The sequence below is a fragment of the Nelumbo lutea genome, chromosome 2 (assembly GCF_056320005.1).
Source record: "Nelumbo lutea isolate HS-2025 chromosome 2, American lotus-T2T, whole genome shotgun sequence".
NCBI lineage: Eukaryota > Viridiplantae > Streptophyta > Magnoliopsida > Proteales > Nelumbonaceae > Nelumbo > Nelumbo lutea.
The window spans coordinates 45054724-45068023 of record NC_142685.1 but is presented as its reverse complement, the minus strand read 5'-3'; the positions used below and the strand labels follow the sequence as shown (position 1 = coordinate 45068023).

At 35.5% G+C, this 13300-nt stretch overlaps 1 protein-coding gene across 1 annotated transcript; it reads left to right on the top strand.

Annotated features, from left to right (window-relative positions):
• Nucleotides 1-2799: 2799 nt before the first annotated feature.
• On the top strand, nt 2800-10436 carry LOC148870287 (MLO-like protein 3). Its single transcript, XM_088973650.1, is given in 17 exon segments — nt 2800-2947; nt 3046-3234; nt 3365-3411; nt 3519-3804; nt 3915-4031; nt 4111-4171; nt 5866-5923; nt 5925-5940; nt 6108-6182; nt 6263-6351; nt 8186-8235; nt 8329-8369; nt 8489-8662; nt 8769-8804; nt 8922-8989; nt 9119-9179; nt 9976-10436. Coding segments are annotated over 16 exon segments (1707 nt in total). The 5' UTR covers nt 2800-2947; nt 3046-3093; the 3' UTR covers nt 10363-10436.
• Nucleotides 10437-13300: the final 2864 nt, after the last annotated feature.

Genomic DNA, 13300 nt, shown 5'->3' with positions numbered 1-13300 from the left:
AGGAGAGATACCCGCTTTGTCCCCTTCGTTACATGCACAGATGCAACTGTCCCTGTTGAGGAGGATGGACCAACCACTCATAAGGAGGAGACTCAGACACCCATTTTGTCCATTGATATGCAATCAATAGCTCCCCCAGGTTGGTTAGTACTTAATCAGCACAAGACATTATCCAATGAGCAGGCCCAACCAAGTCCAGCCCTTAGGCATAAAGACAAAACCAAAGCCCAACCCACAACAAGTGGAGTTATGTTTCCTTTGTTTTCTTATGTTTTTTGATTGACTGAAGTTTGGTAATTGCAATTACATCCACATTGCAAATATACCTCCTTTGTTAGTATACTCTAACAAGATTCATGAAAATGTATAAAATATTCATATAATTACTCTTGAGGTTGGTTTTTAATAAAAAAACAAAATAAATTTTATGAGGAATAAAATAATAAATAAGAGAGTTTAAAGTTGCACCTTTAGTACTTTTGAACAATTAATATGAATGATAAATTTAAAAAAATAAAGCAATTTTGGAAAAGAGATTGAAGGGTTTGGGGTATCCCTTGATATGTAAAAGAAATTTTGAAAAGTAAACATTTTGGTGAAAATTAATCACATGGGTATTTAGACATTTTCATGCCTATTGTTAGAGAATTATAAGAGGAATTGGAATCTGCTTCTCACATACTGGCCACACAGCCATATTATACATTATATTAGGAACATCTCCTCATAAATAATAAATACAAGTATGAGACATATTCCAATATGCGCCAGAACATGTTATGATATTGGTGTGAGACACATTTTGTGAATGATAAATTCGGACTCTTATAAGGGAGGCTTCAGAAATTTACCCCACTGTATTTAGACTATACCCATACAACTCTCTCTCTCTTTGGTCAAACCAAACACAATATTTAAGAGATGATTGAATGCATGGGTGGAGGGAGTAACTAAAACGAACTTCCTCAGTTGTACCTGTAGTTGTATAAGTTGGTTTCTGGATTTCTTTTCTTGCAAGTTAGTTATTGCGTTTGACATGACTGCCAAGACTGATAGTGATGTATGGAACGAACTCTGAATCAACAAAATTGATTTCAACCGAGGTAATTTGATTGAAACTTTCTGTTATAATTAATACTAATTGAATCCATCGACTTCTAGATGCATGGAACAAGAAAACACCAATGCCGTAGACAAATTCAAATGACGTTAGCATGCAAAAGGAAACAAACTGTGAACTTGAGTTGCCCAAACAGAAGTTGGAATGAGTAAGGTTCAACCGGTCAATTAATGCGAGTCCGATCAGTTACCAACAAAACACGTTCCAACATAATCTCACACCGCACAATTACACATCATACATGGCGGGTCGGTGAAGGGTTGGAAAGTGTTTTATTGACAGTAAGATCTCAATTCAATTAAAAGCTGTCAAATTTCTCCCATGATACTCTGCTCTTCACACCAACATCCCAGTCACACATACGAGGAACATCTTTTTTATTTGTGTATCATTTGTGGGAAGATGTTTCCAATTTTACCAATACATTTCTTTTATTTGTGTATCATTTTGTGGGGAGATGTTTCTAATACTGAGATGTGCTGTGAGGTGAGTTATGTAAGGCACAAATACCAGTTCCTTTTATACATATGGGCGAGCGTTGTCACCACAGAATACCGATTGTTAAGACGATCTAAAATTAAGTCTAAGGGCCCGTTTGCCAAATCTTTTTTAGAAGATATTCTCTTAACTTTGATAGTTAATAGACGCATTGAACTTTTGACATAAGATCTGGGCAGCCTAAAGATCATTTGGCAGACATGCATCTTTTCATGCGTCGTTTCGAGGCTTTCTACATGAGATTAAAATGTGAAAAACGAATGAAGCTTCCCGAAATCAGCCTAAAACGGGCTTTTTGTGTCTTTTTGGCACCCCATCTTTTGGCGGTGAGATCTTCCACATGCCAAATGGGAATAGACCAATTTTCAGTCTTCCGGACTTGTAAGCAGCCGAAAGACCATGTTAAACGGCCAATGACATCAACTGAGACGACCACCTTGATCCTCAGGATTCCAAAGTCCAGAGAGTATGAATTCCCTTTCATTTGTTTGCTGTCAATTTGGCTTCAGTCAGTGCTAGGCCTGTTCGAACAACCTCTATAGCCTTGCATTGAGAATATTTCTCCAGGAAATAAAGTATATAGTATAGAGATATTCCTAAAGCAAGGCTGTAAAGACTATTCAAACGAACATTGCACTGACTGAAGCCGATCTTGGTTTCTGTAGCTCGGTTGTCCAGATAACGTGTTCCATTAAAGGTAATGCCAAAGTAACAATTTTTGTTAGAATTGGAATATACTCCTCACACAGGATGCCTTACAATGAAATTGGTGTGAGATGACACAGGAGCAGATACTGTCTCTTTTTTAACGATCCTCATCTTCCACGGAATTATTAACAATACCAATATATATATATATATATACGACGAGACCGCATCTCCCCCCCCCCACCACAACGCCCCACAACACATTTCGTGTGTATTTGAAACATCTTCCGATGTATCAGAACCGATATCAACATCCCAGAACCGATGATGTCATCATCGGCAGATGCTTTCAATGCACGGCGCGAATGTGCTGTGGGGCGGAGATGTTAACTCTTCTACGACTCCCTACTCTGTAGTCTCCCACCTATGTTTCGAATTTATTTTTACATCGCTGACCTGTTCATCTTTCATTGAACCTGAGGTCGCAAAGGTCTTTGTATTGATATACGTGCCAAGGCCGGCTACTAGAATGTGGGAGGTTGTCGCAACTCGCAACAAATTAAGCTGCCTAAGTCATACAAACAAGAGATTAGAGAATAGAGATGCTACCTACATCGGTTAGTTGAGACTTGAGAGGATTACATTAAAAAATGAAGGCAGGAGGATTTAGATTCAGTCCAGGTGCAGTTGAGGCAGAGCTTTTAGTATTTTACTTTTTAAAAACCACGGGCATTACATTTCCTCTCCGATGCCGTTGAAGTTGAACTTTCTTTCTCCAGAGAAGAACAGGGAATACCAAGAACGTACGAAAACCACCGGAGGAAGAGATGGCGGTGGGGGCAGCAGGAGGGGTTTCATCTACTACACGCTCTCTCCAAGAAACACCCACTTGGGCGCTGGCCGCTGTTTGCTTCGGCTTCATCTCCCTTTCCATTTTTCTCGAGCATTCCATTCATCTCCTTACCAACGTACGTACGATCGACAAACAATTAGTTAAAATCCATAACATATGTACCAACCAAAAACAGATCCTTATCCATCTCTTCATTAATATTTGTTCCGGTTTCATTTCTAAGTAACGTGAATTCATCCTTGCAGTGGCTCAAGAGGCGTCAAAAGAAGGCACTGAATGAAGCTGTGGAGAAGGATATGGATTATGCCTTTCTTTTTTTTTAATTTTTCCTTTTACTTGTTTGTTTGTTTAGACTTTAGACCTTGAATTCTTGAAATTTGAATTAATATATAATGTGTTGGTTGGAACAGAACTGATGCTATTGGGGTTCATGTCTCTTCTATTAACTGTAATACAAAGGCCCATCTCTTCCATTTGCATACCCACCAGAGTTGCAGGCACCATGCTTCCATGCCATAAAAGTAAAACCACGAAAGTCACAGTAAGCAAGCATGGAGTAGTATATGAACGCTTGAATGGTGGACGACGTTCCTGGAGTCCATTTAACGGCAGTGGGGGTTGGTGGCAATTCCAAAGACGACTAGCGGAAGATAGCAGTGACACCTCGGATCGTTGTGCTTCTAAAGTATGCCTGCATCTTCAATTGCTTATTTCTTTGCAACAAACAGGACTTTAGTGTACCCAAAAAAAGTACTTATATGTGAACATTAATCAAGTATTTGTTATTACTTGCAGGGGATGGTTTCTCTGATAAGCCAAGATGGGCTCAATCAGATTCACAAATTCATCTTTGTTTTGGCAGTAATGCAGCTTGTTTACAGTCTTCTCACAATGGCTCTTGGAAGGGCTAAGGTAAAATTTAAAGAGATATTATTATTATTATTATTACTATTATTATTATTATTATTATTTAAAATCTCTGTTTCGTCAGATGAAGCGTTGGAGAGCATGGGAGAAAGAAATCCAAACAGTTGATTACCAAGTTGCCAATGGTAAAATCTTATTTCCTTCGCATCAATCAAAATGTGATTTAGGGGGGGTTCCCCAAATATGTAAAATCTTGTTTAGGGTTCAACTATAATACCGGAAAAATTTATAATTCGATCAATTATTATATCATAAAAGAGATGATCAATCAATTACTATATCATAAAAGAGATGACCAATCAAGTGGAATTTATCAAAACAAGTGGTATTCATCAAAACTCAGGGTGTGTCTGTTTTGATTGATCAAAGACCAAGAATATAATTGGGTTTGTCAAAAAATTCACAGGGGCATTTGATTGGTCAAGAGTCTTCCGGTGTCATGTCTTGCCTGTAGTAGAGATTTTTATTAAGAATAAAAAAAGGGAGGTCGTTTATGGGTTTAATCCTGCTATGGCAGTGGCACTGTCAGGTCTGCAATGTAGCATGGACCAGCCAGGCCAAAACCGTCAAGGGGCCCAGCCCATAAAAAGTAAAACAAACCTCTTCGTGGGGCATAAGGCTCCAACTGAGGGTGTCAATGGACGGGTTTTGGATTGGATCTCATCCAGTCTAAAATCAATTTGGACGATTAGATGGACTGATAAGACATATTTGGTTGGATCAATCCGGTCCAAAATATTTATTAGATTGGATTGGATCTCGTCCGTCCATAACAAATTTATATTAGATTGGGTTGGATTAAGCTAATATTTGATTCATTGATATAAGATAAGAATATATGTGTCAATGGACGGAGTTTGGGTTGAAACTAATCTAAATCAAAATGAATTTGAATAGATTGGATGGCCTAAACATTAAATTGGACCAATCCAAATTAATCCAAAACATTCATTGGATTGGATTGGACCTGATCCATTTATAATGGACTCAAAACTGAATACGCAATACAAATTTGTAGCACGTTTTTTTATCAAATATGGACCAGCTGGTCTCTTGGCACTCCAACTTGTTCGATATGATAGTGGGATTTGTTGAAAATTTAGATATTTGCAATTTCTTTCTTGAACATAAGTGTAGTTGGACATTAAAAAAGAAACCTCAAGTCTTGAGCCATTGTCAAAAGTTTACTAGGTCTTCTGTTTGGGTGCTCCCCAATCCCATCCTAGGGTATGTGCAATTACAGTTGAACTTTCAAAAACATGTAATTGTTCCAAGTCATGAGTTGGTTTCAAGTATGCCGATATTGAATTTTAATTTCTAATTACGTCCCGAAGTTTTAATTTACACCTGTCTATGTAGTTACACAGGGTTAATGAATAAGCTTTATCTTTTTTGGTTGGTCAGTTAGAATTCAAGGAAGAATAGAAAATAATGCATTAAGGAGTGTTATAATTGCATCATATTTATAAATTAAAACAGAGATCATACCTATTCAAACTCAAACTCTTAAGACTCTATGTGATCTATTTTATTCCATTTCAAACTCTACCCTAACATAATAAATTCCACCTTACTGAAAACTTCTAATCACCCTTATCATAACAATTCATACATCAAATCTTATCTCAATTTTCTGAAAACCCTTGGTATCATATAATGCGATCAGAATATTTCTCACCAATTTGATCTAAAAGCCCCTCATATTGTCCCTTTTTATATAAATTCTAATTAATATAATATTTGTTTTTCCCCCTGAATATAATATTTGTAATGATCAAATTTTTTTTTTTTTTTTTGGGGGGGGGGGGGGGGGGTTCAGATCCTAGACGATTCAGATATATAAGGGAAACGGCATATGAAATCTTTTACCAGGACACCAGTTCAGCTTTGGATTGTAAGCACACTTAATAATTTGTCCATTTCCCTTTCTTTTGAAATCTAATTAAGATGCATGCTTTCTATTAATGTATATAAAATTAATTGAGTTGGATCTATGATTATCACAATTAACCTTTTTCATCTTATCTTTTCGTCGGCATTAATGGATGCAAAATGAAACAGAAATGTTTCTTCAGGCAATTCTTCAATTCTGTACCAAAAGTCGATTACCTCACCTTGCGCCATGGCTTCATTTCAGTAAGGATCTGCAAGTATATAATTTTCATGAGAATGTTTCCATAATATAAATATTTAATGCTAAATTCACATTTTTATAGGCTCATTTCTCCACCAACAATAACTTCAATTTCCAAAAGTACATAAAGAGATCCTTGGAAGATGATTTCAAAGTGGTAGTCAGGGTCAGGTAATAAAATCTGCTACTAATTATCTCTCACTTTGTTCATGCAATAATTCAATTTGAATGTCAAGTTATTTAAACTCTAGTTTGTTTCTCATCTTTTCAGTTTATTTGCAGTGCAAAATTCATTTGCACTAGTGTAAATGTGTGCGAGTGAAAAAAAACAGTTGAGTGTAGATTTTTTTTTTCTCTATAAAAGATTCATTGAAGGGAATTCAGGGAACATTTGGGTCCTTTTCTTATAAGATTCTAAAAAAAGGCAAGTTAAGTTTACCGAGCTGGCATTACTATTTACAAAAGAGTTTTTATGCCTAGTTCGTTTTGCCAGATCATGGGCGGGCATTATTAAGTTCCTATTTACATGCAAAATTGTAATATTTTCAAAAAAAGAGAGAAGCTCATATATATGATCATATAAGGCCCGTAGATCCCATGTATAATGCTTGTCTATTCCTTTTAGCTTCATTAAAACTTCCTTTGTGTCCGAAAGCCAAAAACTGTTTTAATACTCATACAAAAAAACTTTCGTAAACCTCTAATCACTGTCCAGAGCTCAACTGCTACTGGTGATTTTGCCAAGCATGGTTGTCCTTCTACAATGATAAGCCGAGACCTATGAGAGAACATATATATACCAGTGGATGCAATTTGTGTGGTGGCACTCCAAGAACCATCCACTAAGATAATCGGGAGGTCTATGAGGAGAGCTTGTTGCAAATTCCAATCTGATTGTAGATGTGGTGGATTCAAAAATTTGAGATCAGTTTCTTTATAGCTGCAATAACTTCCGAGCTTACTATTCTTTCACTTTTGACTGTCTTATTTGTTTGTGGGAAATAAAATAGAAAGTAATATGTACTGACAGCCATTTATAGTTAGGATAACCTGCCAACAAAAATGTTCCAACGCCCTTCCAATATGATTTGACACCACACATCGCACCATGAGCTGGAATCCACTATAAAACTGGGAACTATCATGTATGAGATGTGTGGAGTTAAATCATATTAAAAGGGTATTGAAATTATTTTGTTGGCAGGTGACCTGGACTCTCTACTTTACATAAAAGACAATGAATGATAGTCAAAAGGAGGATTATCTATTTAGGAGTGGCGTAGGGTGCAAGATTATGTGGTCTCCAGATTGAATTTGAGAGGTAAGAGTGGGAATTGGAATCAGCAGGAATAGAACTTCATTCCCAAGGGAGGGGTAGGGAATGGCCATTCCCTCAAATGGAGGAATGCCATTCCAGCAAGAATGGGATGCCCAACCAAACAGTTGGAACCAGAATAGCCCATTTCGATTCCGATTTCAGACCCCCTATTCCCACGAACCAAACGGGGCCTAAATCACATGTAAATTACTAAATTTTGTCTACTTCAAATTTGCATTACAAACAAACAAACAAACAAATAGAACCTAATCTTTTCAAAATTAAGAACCTGGAGTGGGGAAAGGTAGAAAAGGTCAAATGAAGGTCAGTAGGCGTGCCAAAAACACTAGAGGTAGGGGTAGAGGCAGATACTTGATTGAGAACTGGTATAATGGTATGTGGGTTTCCTTCTGTTATTTTCCTCTAAAGTGGTTGTGCGATGGTATGAGCTCAAGTTTTTTATCTGGAGTATGAGCACAGTTGTATTTTCTTCTTCTTCTTCTTCTTCTTCTTCTTCTATTACAGCCTCATCATACACTAATTTATGTTAAAACATGTTAAATTTAATTCATGAATTAAATTGCTAGGACAGTTGAAATATATCTTAGTATATATCTTTAGTAGACTTGTCTAGATATCCTTCTGGCTTCTGCTGTGAGTTGTGACTTCTTAATTTTGTCTTAACAGTCACTTCATGTGGTTTCTTGTCATCATCTTCATGCTTGTGGACGTGCATGGTAAGATCGAATCGAATTATGTTAATCTCAAGTAGTTTTGATTAATGTTTTCAGTTTTCCTTTATTCATAAACTTGGATAATCTCTGAACCAGGATGGAACGTCTATCTCTGGGTATCCTTTATCCCATTGTTTGTAAGTATTACAACAAGCAAATTAAACCTTTGTTTGTCACTTCTCATCAAAGTTTATTAATTTCTAGTTGAATTATAGTTTACCCAGCAAACCATTTAATTTATATATTATGATTGTAGATAGTGTTAGTTCTTGGAACCAAACTTGAAGTCATTGTCACCAGGATGGCTCTTCAGCTGAAGGACCAGAACATTGTGATCAAAGGAGCTCCTATGGTGCAACCCAATGACAACTTCTTCTGGTTTAGTAACCCAAGATTTGTCTTGACTCTTCTACATTTCACTCTGTTCATGGTAATTATATATTCTCTTCTTGACACAAAGAGACAATAAAATTACTCTCTTATTAAGGATGTCTCACCTCCAAACTGATTGATTCTACCTTGTCAAATCCTTCCAGAATGCATTCGAGTTCTCATTCTTCATTTGGGTTACCGTAAGTAGAGTTGTTATTGACCTTTCTGTCATCAAATTCTGATTAAGAAAACAAATTACATGACCTGATAGAACTGTTCTTTGTTTTCTATTTTGTTCATGTATATCATTTTTACAGATGGAATATGGGTTAAATTCTTGCCACCATGAACACATTGAGATCACCATCACAAGGGTTGTATTAGCGTAAGGACCAATATCAGCAATTTTCTTTTGTTCATTAGTCTTTTATCATTCTTTCTCCAGTGTTAATTTAGCTTCTTGTGAGAAGACCTTATTTCTTTCTTTTTTTTTTTTCTTTTAATTTTCAATTAGGGTGACTGTACAAGTTCTTTGCAGCTACATAACCCTTCCTCTCTATGCACTTGTGACACAGGTAAGGCATCTGTTGAACTTTGACATAAACAGCTGTTTTGTTTGTTTTTTTTTTACTACCACAGCAGTTGTTATAATTTAATAGGTTGATGAATTATCAAAAATAATGAACCAGGTGACACGTTCCAAAAGTTCATGGTGCAACCATGGCTGAACTGGTTTGTGATCAAAGTCAATAGTTTATATAACTCTGCAGGTGGTTCATATTTAGAAAATGGAACCACAACAATGGTTCCGGTTCCGGCCAGTTCTTGTTCAACCATCCGATCAGGTCTAGTTTTAAATAACAAAATTCGCTGTAAATAGGGAGACATCCAATATAAAAAAAAAAATATTAGAGGCAACCTTGTTATCTAGTGTTCACAGTTTGATTCTGTGCAGTTTGAAAAAGATCTCAGACCAAACGAGTTAAATACAGTCTGAGAATTTCTTAGACCAAACCAAACTGTTTTATGACGATTTCTAACACGGTTTGGACTATAAAACTATAAATAACACAAATATAGTATTTTAGTCGCCATAAAAATCATTGAACCATCATTATAATTGGTATATTATGTAAGCATCAAATTTAATTAGAACAATATATTTTTAAGACCCAAATACCAATTCCATTAATCATCAATATAGTTTGGGGACTTTATTCTATTATACCGGTTTACGGTTTGGTTTGATTTCTAAAATTCAGAAAACAGAACTAAAACCAAACAAAATTTTAAAGAATTTCAAACCAAATCAACCCATTTTATGAAAACCCCTACTTGATATAACTTCCAATATTGGTTGTTTGGACACAGATGGGTTCCCAATTCAAGAGTGCAGTACTTGAAGAGCAAACAGCGAAATACATAAAACATTGGCACAGTGGAGTTAGGGAGAAGAGGAAGAGGAACAGAGATCAATCATCACATTCAACTGGAACTGGAAGTTGCCACTCCAAAACAGAGAGCACCACCATTGATGCAGTCTTAATAAACCAAGTTTCTTCTTCCTTATCCCCACGACCGACACCCACGTTCACGAAAGCAATTCTATTCCCCGGGAGAGATGAAATCATCCAAGAACCAGAAGCAGAGAAACCAAGAAGCCCGGCTAATCCGAACAGGACCGGGATGGCGGTGGTTCTAGAATTATCAGAGATGAAGTCAAACCTACAACAAGACTTACAATCTCCAATAACATGATTACATGAAATATCGAAATCTGTAAGATGGATCACCTCTTGCTCTTGGATTTAAATCGACGTGTTACACCTCAACTTTTATTTTCTATAAAAAAACAAATTGTGGGATGAGAGAGAAGTGGGGCTTACAAAACCAACCACTGCCGAGAACAGTTCCTAATTCATGAAAAGGGTAGTTAATTAGCTAACAACATTAATTGTATACTCAAATGCCATTGATTTCAGAATAAAAAAGGCTATACTATCTTAATCCATTTCTATTTTTACTTGAATGACATCCCCCATTTGATGGAATGGCCATTCCAGCTTTTTTCGGAATGAAATGTTATTCTGTTGATTCCAATTTCTTTAATAAAAAAATTAAAAAAAAACAAAGAAATGATTTCTTTAAACCTAAAAGTTAAATAAAACTATTTTCAAGTTAATGAATTTTAATCTTACGTGTAGTGGTGGCAATTGGATGGGTTGGGTTGGGTTTGGTTTGGGTTGAGCTTCAATCCAACCCATTAATGACCCAGTTATATAAAATTAAATGGGTTGGGTTCAACCCAAATTTGCTTTGACCCAATCCAATCCGTCCAAACCCATTAATCTTATATTTGTGTACTTAAAACAAAAAAACTAACTCCTTCTTGACAAATAATTGCTATTTACATAAGTGGTGAAGATTCAAAATACATTACATGCATGTTATTTTTACACAAGTGGCAAAACCATTTTGACTATGTTGGAGTTTCAAATTTGACCGAACCACTTAGGTTCAAACCGGTCAGACCAACTTGAACTATCTAATTGGATTGTCTTCGAACTAATCACATCAAGAGTGGTTGAACCATTTAGATTTGGATCAGTTCGTTTTGACCAAACCGGACTGGTTCGATCAATGATGAATTGACTTGGGTCGGCCCATATCAGGTTTGTACATGGGTTTGGGATTAAACCGGTTGGCCCGAAGTGGGTCAAGAGAAGTAAATCGGACCAGCCCGGATTCGAGTCAGGTTGTACAGATATGAGACAAACCGGACGATCCAAATTGGGCAAAGCAAACAGATGGGTTTAGGGTCCAAACCCCATCCCACTCAACTTGTTTCGGATTCGGCCCAACCCGAATTGACATACCCTAGGTCAGGCCAGGTTCGGACTGGGTTGACCGACCCAAACAAATTGAACTGAGGTGATTGGGTCTATTCGTATTTAGACCAAGTTGAGCTGGTTCGAACTTCGGTCAAGTTGATTTGGATTTATGTCGATTTGGGTGAAATATGTTACTTTGAAACAAAACTAATTTTAGTCAATAATTAATAAAAAATTAATACATTAATTATAAATTATTTCATTCAAATGAATAAAATTAAAAAAAAATAAAAAAAACCAACAATTATCTACCATTCAACCCATTTAAATTAACCCAGTGGGTGATCAAATCCATCACAATATTCTATATTATTAGAAATTGGCACCCCTGCTTACATGGTTATGTTTGAAGAGCTATTGCTCTACTGTTATAAGTTTTTTTTTTTTTTTATGTCCATTAGGTCTTTTTGATCAATAATAAACTTTTCTTTTATTTAAAAAAGTCGTTTTTAACTTGTTTTATTAATAATATAGAATATTGTGATCATTTTTATATATCTGATTTAAATATGTGAAGATGAATGGTTACCCTTAAGGAAAATTATTTTGTGAATCAAAAGCAACCCTCTTCCATTCAATGCTTGATGTGACGTTATTTTTGTTCTCTGTGACATTTCGTGGTGAAATCTACCACCTGATTTTGATTTGGAATCTTTATGAAAAGCACTCTATTTTAATTTATTTTTTTAATATATTTTCAGACCATTCAACCTAAAGCTTAAGTTACTTAATTAAGGTTCTATCTAAGGCATGAAAGTTCATTGGGTTTAAAATGAACACTAGACCATTTGATCAAAGTGATTTTAATACCATTTATCCTAAAAGCTTAAGCTATTAAGCGCGATCTTTGAATAGGTTTTATTCTTTATTATATATAAAAGGGTCGACTTTAGATATGAATCGAGTTAAGATTTTAAATATGAAGTTTTGTAAGCCAAGTCCCTTCTTCAGTGTTAAAAAAAAATAAATAAAAAAAGTCAATAAGGCTTGAGCCAAATTGAGGCTGTAAGAAGAAAGAAAAGATAGGTGGGGCTATTGCTACTGGGCTCTAATGCAAATGTTATGATAAATCAGATGTTGTGAACTGACAAATCTTTGCATTGCAGTGCCTTACCATATCAAAACTGCGTAAAATCATCAGTTGAGTAAGAAATGATCATATTTGTTTGTGGAAAAATTTTGGCTGTTGTAATGTTGGAAACGTTCTTGGGCAGTTGGGTCCGATACATTATTACCGTGGGTTTGGGGTAAAAGAATAATTGCACTCAACATTCTTTTGAACAAAAAAACAAACAAACAAAAAAATAGAAAGACTGAATGAGTGAGTTGACATGTCATGTCCAATAATGTTCCCAAGAGCCAAAATATTCTCTGATTGCAATGCTATTATTTTTTGTGTTGGATAAACGTATTAGACTGTTAAAATACTGGATTATGTGTTTGAGGTCTTGGATTAGGAAATATGTCTAAAATCTCATCAGTCACCATAACTTTTCAAAGTACGTAAGGAACCCCATGTCACAGAGCTTTTTGTTTTTCAAAATTCACTATCCATTACTGCATCCTTATTGTTCGTTGACAAAAGGGGTGAGCATTATTCGGTTAAAACCGTATTATTGAATAAAAAATTTTGGTTTCAGCTTTATGATTCGGCTCTTTCAATTTTTGGGTAATTCAATTCGATTAATTCGATTTATAGCAATTTTGGTTTCAGATTTAGAAATTCGATTAATCAAAAAAACCGAATTAACTAAAATTCATTATATAATATACAATATATAATATTCTATATATTTATATATTAA